Source organism: Merops nubicus, unplaced genomic scaffold (assembly GCF_000691845.1).
Source record: "Merops nubicus isolate BGI_N331 unplaced genomic scaffold, ASM69184v1 scaffold4859, whole genome shotgun sequence".
Taxonomy (NCBI): domain Eukaryota; kingdom Metazoa; phylum Chordata; class Aves; order Coraciiformes; family Meropidae; genus Merops; species Merops nubicus.
Genome location: NW_008630034.1, coordinates 41,785 through 53,797, shown reverse-complemented (window position 1 = coordinate 53,797; position 12,013 = coordinate 41,785). Strand labels below are relative to the sequence as shown.

The following is a 12,013-nucleotide window of genomic DNA, read 5'->3' as shown; positions in this document are numbered from 1 at the left end:
TTGAGTTTGCCAGCTTTATTTTTCATTTTTTCCTTTTTCCAGAGGCAATGGGTGTCATTTTTACATTAACTAAATGTTAGATATCATTAATTTTGCACATGATCAACTTCATGTGCCTTTCTGACGTTTTCTAGGATTGTCTATCCTCTTTTTGTTTTGGAGACAGAACAGTAAAATCAAGATATTTCTTCAGGAAGCATTCACTGATAGGTAGACACAAGTGAGGTTTCCAACAACAATTAATAATTGGCAGATTAATAGTAGGTGGGTGTACAGCCACTGTACAGCTCCTGCATGGCTGCTCCTTCCTTCTACAGGGGTAGAATCATAGAATCATAGAATGTCTGGGCTGGAAGGGACCTCCAAAGGTCAACTAGTCCAACCCCCCCTCCATAAGCAGGGACATCTCCAACTAGATCAAGCTACTCAGAGCTTCATCCAGCCTGATCTTGAATGTCCCCAGGGATGGGGCCTCCACCACCTCTCTAGGCAACCTATTCCAGTGGTCTATCACCCTCATACTGAAGAACTTTTTCTTAACATCTAACCTAAATCTCCCCTTTTCTAGTTTAAAGCCGTTACCCCTCATCCTGTCACTACAGGATATCTTCCACTGAAATCGGTGTTTCAGTGTTCTCAAGGCTAATTTTCTTCCTCAAAGAGATGAGTAGCAACTCTTTATTGAACAAGTCAATAAACTCTTGATTTTAGTTTGCAGGTAAGATGGAGGAAAAACTGTTGAAAGTACACTCCTAATTTATTTAAAACCTTAATTGTTGTTGTTTGGTCTACTGATGGCCCAAAAAATAAAAGGAAAGGATGTGGATAGTACTGGTTACTTTTACTTTACCCAGATCATTGCAGTATCTGAGTCTCCACCTCTTGCCCAGGGTGAATCGTCTCTATAGCAGTAGGATTTAAGCCTATATGAAGGTCATAGACCCTAATGCTTTTGTTTTCTGAACATTTTTTTTTCCTAGCCTCCTTGCACTGGCATAGAAAATCTTTCATATGAATATACTGCTTTAAGCAACAGAAGAGTTTGGAGCTGTTAGGAGTGCTTGAACAGCTGTTGTCCTATTCTGTTTCTTCATTAAAAATAATTGCTGATTGTGTATTATTGTCCTGCATATTTTTGTGCTGTTCTGAACAGGAGCTTCATCTTTAGCTGGTGGAATCTGTTTGGTAACTATCAGAATACTAAGGGTGACCTGGTTAGCAGCTCAAATTTCTTAACAAGTCTGTTTTTTTGCCTAAGACCCATCTTCAAGGAAGTATAGTAGATTCAAGTGTTAGTTTCGAGTTACATCACAGTTGTTTGGTAGAGTCAAGTCATCAGGGATTCATTCTTAAAGCAGTGTTCTGCCTCAAAATTGTCTGTTCCATAACTGATGAGAATAGTTTTAAGTTTTTGTTTTTCATGAAGTTAAAGGCTGGACCAACTGCATCCTACAAAAGCTTTGATTGTAGCATTAAGTTCTCACTACAGAATGTCTTTAAAAGAAATAGGCAACAGTTTTACTTCAATTAATACTGTAGGAGGCTCTGTGAACATCCATGAAACTATACACTTTAACATGACACTATGAAACTTTTCAAGAGGTTACTGTGCTGAATAATTCATTTTCCTAAAATAGAAAATGTGAATTATGATTGGCCATTTAAATAGTGTTGCAGAATCAAATGGCAATAAAATGGAGCTTATCAAATATTCTTATCAGAAATTTTATAGCTCATTGTACAAAGTAATGTGAAATGTGTAGATCAGAATGTAGTAACAGCTAAGTGAACAGACTTTGGCACAGATGGAATTTACAGAAGTCCTTTCTGTAATGAAGCCATGGTTGGGCATCTGGGGAAGATCTTTTTACCCACATATCTTAGATTATGTAGCCTTTCAGACAGCCTGTACCATAGTATGTATATTATCTGAAATATGGAGTAGTGTGAGGAGACCCAAAGGGAAGGATGTGGTTCCCATTGAGAAGACTGCCACTACTAAAACTGGTTTTCAGTCTTCTGGATTGTAGGTTTGAAAGGAAGAAGGAAATAGCTTTTCCTGTAACACTGACAGTATTTCAGCTCTTTATAGTTTCATAACTCCTCAGTTCCTCCAGTACAGATAAGTGAGTGCAAAATCTTGATGACAACAGTTATAGCCATATTCACACTCCTGCTTTGGAAGGGGTGAACTGCTGATTGTTTACTGGGTCCCACAAACAGAGAGGATGCAGCAAAAGAAAATTGTGCTTCAGAAAGATTTGTGAAATTGCTTTGTTTTTCTGCCTTATGAAAATGAATAAAGCCAAGATGGTGTCCGTCACAGCGAGCTGATACTGAAGCACCTTGACAGAATGATCAGATCAGCTGTGCTTGCATGTGCAGAAGGTGTGCATTTTGGGGTTGTACATCGGGTGGTTCCTCAGATAATAATCCTAGTGATTACAGAAATGCTATTAGTAAGCATCTGAGTATATAAGACAGAAGAAAGTGAATCAGTATGTTATGATTCTTAAAGACTGCAAAAGTTTTTTCAATTATTTTTTAAAATTAAACATTAGTATGAAATTTCACTACATAATTCTGTAAGAAATGCATTACTGTTTAGTGTCATGTATCTTAAATTTAGTTTCTTCTAACTTTAGTTTCCAAATGGATTAGTTACTGTCCTCAGTACAATGCACTACAAAATTCCACTCTTAAGAAAACAGAAAAGGATGGCACAATTTAATAGACAAGTGCAAGTGAAAAAGGGTTCTTTGAATGTAAATGATACAAAATAGAGAAAACAAGGAAAATTAATCTTTTTTAGGTCTCCTGATTACTTGTCTCTGCTCAGTAATATCACTTCAGTTAGCATGTAATGTAATTCTCTAATGTGACAGAATGTGTTTAGGTCAGAGGAGATAGAGGTAACTTTGGTATTTTTCCACCTGGAAGGAAAATGGGGCTGAAGTATAGTTCGTGCAGTAAAATTTTAATGTCTATTAGCATTATTGTTTGGTGCAACATTACCATGTGATAAACTTATATACCTGAAGTGGTGTCTGTTTTCCCCTTCTCACGTGGAAGTAAAAATACAGACTTAGGAAGTTTAAACCACAAGGTTTTATTTTTTTTACAAAGTTGATCTAAACAAAACTGTTTGGAGCAGTGCATTGCCAAGTGGAAAGTAAGTTAATAAAGTGCTTTATTAAACTGTTCTCAAATATAAAGCAAATCTGTCCTTCCATTCTAGAAAAGACTGAAGCCCAAATATGCCAGTATATTGTCATGTGACAAGTATTCCCATAGTTCAGGCATAGAAAATAATTAAATCTTAGTTTGATATTGCTGGCCTTTCCACATTTAGGATGTCTGAGGAGTGTAGATTGCTATTCTGGAGGATTATTGAAATAGGAATAATTTCATATCATCTATATTCTTACAGATATGTATTCTATAATTTCCCCTTTATCAAAGTGCCATCCAATTTTTATATTAGGTAAACATTTATTTCCTTTCAGTTTCCCACTGAGGCTTGTAATCATAGTTTTCAGTTGATAACAAGATTTACTTCTGAATACAGAGGTTTTCATAAATGTTGACATAGTCCCCTGAGTCTGATGCAATTAAACCATTAGTAAACAACTATAGCTTCAGTACAGCAGCTGAGTGCATTATAAAACTTCAAACTTGGCCCAGGTTTTCCAGGAAAAAAAAAAAAAATTTAAAAAAGTCAAAGATTTTCACAAAATCTGTGGTTTCTACAAACGTCCTCTACCAGGCAAAAGGTAGAAAAACATGTGTGTTTTCCCTTGGTGGCTGGGTGGTCAGCCTGAGAAAGGATGCAGGGAAGTAATCCACTCCTCCAGCCTTGTCCCGGGAACATTTTATGAAGGTAAGGGATCTTTGGGGTTTCTAAGCTTCAGTAGGTGCTACTGGTACTGAAACACCATTTAGAGTCAGGGTAAAACTCTGGGATCTTGGATTTAGCTATGGTTAGGCTGTCTGTATCTGAGAGACATCTAAGCTCCATTTATAGTTAATGGTGAAAAGAGAAAGACAGTTGCGGAGTGCAATTCATCTTACCTGCTTTAGTCATCTATTTATGGATGAGATCACTCATTCCTTAGAAATGCCCCTTTATCTTAACCTTGGAAAGAGCCACACAACACCTTTCCTAGTTAGTGTTGGAATAAAAAATATTTCATCCATCATGGATGGAGAGACTGTAAAAGTGTAAATGTTACTGTTGCTTTGATTCTGCTTAATCAAGAAGAATTTTACATAAAGCCACTTCCTTTTGCAATTACAAATCATAGCTTTTTTGGCACTGATAACATTTTTTTAAACAATGTTTAATTATCATTCATGTCACTTTGTTTGAATTATCCCTCTTTATGAATTCTGATCAGAATTGTTTTAGTGAATGGACTCAGTAATAAATGTGTTTGATGTGTGCACATGTAAGAATTACTAATGTGTGCTGTACGTTGTCCACCTGTAGTAATGTGATCAGACGTTGAGTCCCTAACTTCTGGTTCAGTAATCAGTCTATTTGCTACATGAAAACTAATACAGAAGTGGTTTTGAGGGTGGTGGAACAGCATGTGCTTCAAAAGAAATTAAGGATGGTTTTCTAAGCAGTATTTTATTCATTTTCTCTATGATAGCATGAGACTTTCCATCTTTTTTTGTTCTTATTTCCTAATCTGGACCAAATTCACCAGTTTAAAGCAGGTTTACTTGTATTCTAAGTAGTTTTTAAAAAGATTTTTTATTTCTCTATGTATTTTTTTGTCTAAACACATACTCTAAAGCTTGTGAAATTGTATTTGTCAGAAGATCCAGATATATTTTACATTTTGCTTTCTAGGTTCTAATTTCACTCCACACAGAATGATATAGAATGCTTCTAGTTGTCTGCCACTACATTCTCTCCAAGATAAAGTGTTCAGTATTTCACCACTCCTAGTTACTTCAACATTTGCACTGACTTTGAGTAGTCCTATTACATTCACTTGGTTTAATAATGAAGCATTTTTTGCTTAATTACTTGTGCTTCTGGCATTGGTTTACAAATCATTAAATAACTTATTCTCAGTGTAGCCCCTATTTACTTTCATAATACCTGGCATGAAAATTACCATTGTATTGTGATACAACCTCCAGACCCTTTCCTTTTGTTTTGCTATCTCTAAAAGTCAAGCCTGCTAAACTACTTGTAGAAGAGTGATGGTCTTAGTTCTCTGGAAGCCATCAGAACCACATTGCCTTCAGTTTTGTAGATGGAATAGCGCACTGAAGGAACCAGAAGTATATTTTCTTGCGTATTTTCTTTTTTGGTTTTGGTCATTGGTGCCCCTGAAATATTTATATGAACCGTTGGTATTTCTTATAACATATATATTTAACTTCCAGCCCTTGCATACTATCTTTGAGATCCCTTCTGGCTTTACAATGCATTTTGCATTTTCTCAGATAAGGAATGTGCTTTGCCTCTTCCCTCCCCGCTGTGCCGCTGAGCTGTGTGTTTACTTGTCTTTAGCATCCAGTGTTTCTAAAGAGAGTTTTTTTCTTCAGACTGCTCAAAGTGCTGCAGAACCTCCTGTTCAGGTTCTTAACATGCTTGTTGTTAGATTAAGTGGAACTTAATCTGTTCATACTTTGTCATAGTGCAGATCACTGTGCCTTTTTCCTAGCTAAAGTTTTGGGTTTCTTTTTCTCATTGCAATATGCTGGCCTCTTTGAATACCTGATAGTAGGTCCAAATAGGAATGGGTTGCCCAGGGAGGTGGTTGAGGCCCCATCCCTGGGGGTCTTTAAGGCCAGGCTGGATGAGGCTCTGGGCAGCCTGATCTAGTGGGAGTTGTCCCTGCTCATGGCAGAGGGGGTGGAACTTCCGACCCTGAGAGATTCTGATTCTGATCTGTTTTAGCAGAGGACTTAGTAGTGTTGGCTTGATGGTTGGACTTGATGATCTTGGCGATCTCTTCCAACCTAAAGAATTCTATGATTCTATGATAGTAAGTGATCACCTTGATTAGATGGGTTGATTTTTTTGTTGTTGTTGTAGAGAAACCACTGTCTAATTTGAACTGTTTGTAAGTCACCTTAAAAAACCCTAATAAATATCCCTCCTATCACAAGCAACCTAAATTCCTATCCATTCTTTTTACTCCCACATATTAGGTTTAACATCAGAGTTCATTATTGTGTTTAGCTTCTGTGACCAAAACCCCTGAGAAGGAAATTTCTCAGCTTTAGAGAAATTTGGATGAAATTATATAATTTTAATGTGACTTTATGTATGATTATGCTTATGCTTAAAAATGTATGATCTGTGTGGCAGTCACACATATATAGGTTTTGTGTGAAAACATCTTTATCACACGGTGTTCCAGGCAGCAAGGAAGAAAATCAGTATTTTTAAACTGAAAGATGGACCTTTATATATATAAAAAATAAAACAATACAATATCCTATTTTTATTCTGTTATTGCTATTATTATTACTCTAGTCCAAAATGCCCACTCTGAAATATTCAGGCACTTCTTGCAGGCAAGAGTTACATTGATTGCATTAGTTTCCAGGTTAATTTGTGTGCTAGAGTCCTAATTTTATGAAAAAAAAAAAAAGAAAGAAAAATTGTATTTTTCTTGAAAACCCATACTGACAGTTTTCCCAAGTAAGAAACCAATATCCTAGGGTTCCATCTTCCCTTCCTCTCACCCTGAAAAACACACACGATAACATGGTTTTTTTTAAAAAAATCTGATTCCTTTTAGAAGAGAGCAGGATATCCAACGCATCTCTGATTTTATTTCTCCTTTATGCAAGAAGATATATTTAGATTTTTAATTTTCCTGAAAGCAAGACTCTTTCCTAATACCTAAAATAATATTTTAGTGTTTCCTTTTGGTTTATCTGTGCTTTATCTTTTGTGTTGTCTCTCTGCTCAAAATAAGGTTCTACTTTCTCTTTCATTTTTGTAATCCCAAATGATGTGTATATTAATGAAAGTATGCCTCAGTTTTCCATCTGTATCTAAGGACAATGACAAGTATCTGTATTTTGTATTACACAATTTCTCTTCTCCAGATACAGTATTTCTTGAAAGTAAGTTTCACTCAGTGTTTCTAAGCCTCTAAATGTGAGTAATGTGTTTGTTTCATTGGAATGGAAATAGGGATAATTACGTTTGCTTGTAGTGCATCATATATAGTGAGTTCTCTCTATCTTTATTAATCCCAGAAACTGTGATGTCCTTTGCAATTACTCACAATTTACATTTTGTCCATGTAATGAGGAAATAATTTTTCTTATAAATCATGTATTTGTTTTGTACACATATATTTATTTCTGTACTGAAACTCCTGCAGTATATTTTAAAGCACACAGAATAAATCTCAGCAGCAAGAAATCTTGGTAAAATATCTGACTGTATAATCCATCTGGTCTGACTAGTTCTGAATTCATTAGGAGTCTCTTATGATCAACATCTGGTAGGATTAGACTGTCCTGAACAACAAGGATTTAGCTTGCAGTACTTACATGCAGCTTTAGTGAACCAAAAGGTCATCAAAAATATCTGTTAAAAGCAAAGTAGTATGATTAATCTAAAAATTATTTAATTTATTTTATAAGTGGCAGAGTTAGGATTAAATGAGCAAACTGCATGTTTAAATGTATAATCTGATACCTAGTTTGAGCTGTTGATCCGTAGAGACCCCTGAAACCAAACTATCATCTTTAGACTGGCAATCCATCAGGAATATCACCTTTCTTTACTCTGTGCCTGGTGGAAAGGGATAAAATTGGCTTGATGAAAATGAAATTACGTGGTGCTAGCTCTTTACTCCTGGTAAGCAGGTGCTTTCACTAATAATCCCACTGAAGTGAGCAATATCTGTTCACCTAAAACAAAATCAGTACGTGTGCAACTTTTATATTCTCATGAGTTATTTCTATATTGTACATAAGAAATCATCATACAGAGATCATATAGGAAGTAAAAAACATGCCAAAACTCAAAATTCAGTGTCAGTGCTCTGAGAGCACCAAAACCCTTTCTGTCCCTGACCAGCCTGCTGAGGCTGCTTCCCAACCCAGGACCCAGGACCCCGTCTCAGCTTAGTCCGGTGCCGCCAGTCCCTGCCCCAGTAATGCTGTGGGATCACTGGTCTCTCTCTCCATCACAGCCATGCCTGGCACGAACCCTGTTGGTCTGGATCCACTTCATGCCCTATCCTCAGACCTGTCCTGTCGGTATGAACCTGCCCAGCAATCACAGGACCGTGTCTGACCCTGCCCACTCTCACCAGACATGATCCTGTCCCAGACTCATGGATGGCCTTCCCAGCTTTACCCTGGACCTCCGTTATGGATGTGAAGGTGACTGGAGGTGTAGTCTCAGGGCTGAAGCTGGCTGTTTTGTACATGTGTGTTCTGCTCCCCTCACTGGAGTGCTGGCTGGTGAGGTCCCTGGTCTGGAGTCTGTGTTGTTGCACTCAAGTGCTTCTTCGTTAGGGAGCAGCCAGCCCTTGCCGGTCCCCAGCATTCACTTCCTTTCCTTAAACCTGCACCCATCCTTCCTGATACAGACCACAAGACTATTGCAATTTGGTCTCATCCAGATTATTTTTTCCCTTTTTTTTCTTTTTTTTTACAACCCATTTATTCATTCTATCTACACTTTCAGTTTTCTAGAGATTAAAGAAATTTATTTCTTTCTTGGCAGTGCAAGTCCTTGGCTGCTCAAAACCCCTGTATTTATTCCCTCAGGTGCAGGGTCAGGGACTTTGTTGTTTGCCTCTCAGACATCACTGAATTTGATACAACAGCTATAAGTTGGGCAAGTATTGCTGCCATCCTATTCACAAAAAAAAGGCACAGCCAGACTTGGTAGCAAACTTTAAAATCTTATTTTGCTCATGTGAGCTGTATCACAAAAGAGCTCTGGCAGAATGAGGAGTAAAAGCCACTTCTCTTGCATCCCATCTTCACTTGTTGCCACTTTCTACACATTTCTGCATATCATTACACAACGATCTAAACTTTTCATTTTTTGGAGCTTGCTCCTGGGTAGGCATATTTGCACCCCAGTAATTTTTTGAGGTTGAGCACACATTGATCTATTAAATATGTAGCATAGTGAAGTACTGATTTTATCTAGGTTTGTATGCAGAGCAGCGTAAAAGCTCTGGTTTTTACTGTGAGTGAACGCCCAGGGTCTCCAGCAGTGCTTTGTGAAACCTTCCAGGTTTATTGATCATCAGGTCTGGTAATTCTCATTTTGGGAAAATGAGAAGTTGGTATCTTTAAAGTGTGTAAAATTTCTATAAACAGATACAGAACTACAGCCTTCATTAAGTTGTTAACAAGGGACTAAAACCACATGGAACTACACTACTTCTGTATTATGCCAGTGCAAGATTTACTTAGGAGCTGCAGATTCCCACCAGAGCTTAATGCAGTTTTGTTACAACATTCTACAGCAGTTTCCTCCAGTGGAAATTATCCTATTCTACACAATAAAGAAGCAGATGTACAGTAGTTTGCAATTTTCTTTACTCAAAGTTGGCAGAATGAAAGAATTACTGCTGAGCTCTACTGCTTGTACCACTGGTGATCTACTTTCCAGGACTGCATGTAACTGCTGAAACAAAACACACAGCATTTTGTATTCCAAGTTTCACAAATTTAATCCAGAATTGCAACATTTGCTACAGGAATTGGCAGCTCCTTAGCAAATTCTGATGTTGGACCCAAATCCAATTCAGATGACTCTATAGTTAAATTTATTTGAAAGAAATAAATAACTTCTGCAGGAAAGAACCCCACAAGTTTCAATTCTATGAGATAGAACAGATAGAAAGGAAGAAGGAAAAGAACCTGAAGATGGTGGGGAAAAAAGTATAGAAATAGGAAACAAAGGCTGGAATATTTATTGAAAATACCCCTAGACCAGACACAAGATGATATGTGTCAGACTAGTGGTCATAACATTGAAAGGGGAAAAAAACATTGTCTTCTAGAAAAACACTGTCAACCTTGTAAATTCTTATAAAGTGCCTACTATCTTGTGATAATGGGAAAGAAACATCTTTCTTTTGGCAAAATCTCCACAACAGATGCATCTGAAAAGCATCCAATATCTGATTGTGGCAGTTAAGGGAAAAGGATTCCAACCTCTTTGGCACCAAATGTAATAAGGTGTGTCTTTTGGAGGGTTGGTCAGTAGTTCAACGAAAAGTCCAAGAGCTCTGAAAGCCACATAGTGTAGGGCTTGTAGCAGATGGGGCCAGGGGGGTGTCAAGGAAATTTGTGGCTGAATTTAAATAAGTATTTCTCTTAAAAAAAATCATATTGTTTCTCAGGGAAAAAAAATCACGTGCAATTGAATACTTCATCTGCAGAGTTCATGAACAAGTTCTGAAGGGAAGGAATCATAGCAAGCAGTAGACACTTTGAAATGTAATTTTTATAATCATGTCAGCCTTGTGCCCTCCACTGAAGCCTATCTGTAAGTGTTAGTCTATTTTCATAATATTCAACGTGTATTTTTTATAATTTTTCTCATGTCAATAATGTCAAAAATTTGACTAACCAGTATTTGGTGAATCAGCGGTTTTCTGCTCATATCAGCTGAGCAGTGTTAAGCTAGTTTCTCTGAGATTAAAAGAATGACTAGAAATGGCTTAATAAAAAATCAAGAAAATATCAGAAAAGGAAACCTAGAACTAAAAAAAATATTTTACAGAAGAAAGTAGGACAGTACAGGGTAGAAGCATATGACAAGTTGTGTGCCTTTGGAAAATATAATTCTGTTAGCTAAGGAAAATTTTACTTTTTCTAGCTAAAGTATGATAGTTTTAGTGAACTTTCCAATGACCCCCTGTATGGGTTGTTGGAAAGTATCTGTATATGATTTGTAGACTTCTAAATTTTCCTATTTAATGTCACATTTATTTCTCTTCCATGTTTTGTATTTTCTGCATTTGCATTTGAGATGCTTGTTTTACACTGCGATATTCTTCTCCTATTTCTGTTATAACAGACAAATAAAAAAGACAATTGGTGCAATTAATGTGATCATAATAGTATGATGAGGACACAGAAGTGTTGCTCCAAGAAAGGGGGAGGACACTGGAGTTCATTAAGCTTTACTGATCCCTAACTGATACAAGCTAAGCTCTGCTGATTCATGCTACATCAGCTGAGAGTGTTTTCAAATCAGAACTCAGCAATGAGAATATGTAAGAGTTTTCTTGATGAGTCTTTTCCCTGTATAGAGTCTCAAACAACATTTTGGCTATAAGAAAGCTTTTGGTTTTAACCATGCTAGAAAAACAAAAGAATTTTCCATCACCACGATACAAAGTAGGAGCCCACTGTGATCTTTTCATCACACATAGTAAAGCTCTTTATGTACTACACTTGTTGATTACGGTGGTGAAAGAACAGTGCTTTGATCAGATGGTAGGTGAAACTGAAAAAATAATGTGGGTGCATATATCATCATCAAGATCGTTGCTTGTCGTTACAGTGACAAATATAGCCCATCTGCTTCCTCCTCACAGAGTCTCTGTTCACTAATTTGCCTTTTTCTCAACTTCTGACAGGTGAGGAATGATCTGACTGGTGTCCTGTATGGTGAAGACATTGAGATTTCAGATACCGAGAGTTTCTCTAATGATCCTTGCACAAGTGTAAAGAAGCTTAAGGTATGAGCTGCTGTTTGAGGAGTAAAGAGAAAGTAGTGATTATGTCATGGCATTTGGTTTGTTTTCGTTTTTGTTTTTTTTTTCTTCTTATGAAGAAGGCTAATGAAACAAAATTTGCATAAGAATGATATACTGCTGCATTACGTTGCATGACAAGATTAACGAATGGTGTTTTGAGGACCTAGTCCTGCTTAAGTGGATGAATGTCTATGCATATAATAAATATTTTTCCCATAGAGACACTAAGTAAAGCAACTTGTTGCTGGCTTAATGTTTGCACCTAAAGCACCAGTCTTAATGATAAT

The 12,013-nt window shown here is 36.9% G+C and overlaps 1 protein-coding gene across 1 annotated transcript in view; it reads left to right on the top strand.

Annotated features, from left to right (window-relative positions):
- The window catches only part of LOC103779498 (gamma-aminobutyric acid type B receptor subunit 2-like), a gene marked incomplete at its 3' end in the record, with an annotated part of 71,192 nt that overhangs the window by 44,502 nt on the left and 14,677 nt on the right, over nt 1-12,013 (top strand). Inside the window, exon 3 of the mRNA XM_008947123.1 lies at nt 11,607-11,708. Coding sequence (XP_008945371.1) covers nt 11,607-11,708 — 102 coding nt within the window. The remainder of the gene's footprint in view (nt 1-11,606; nt 11,709-12,013) is intronic.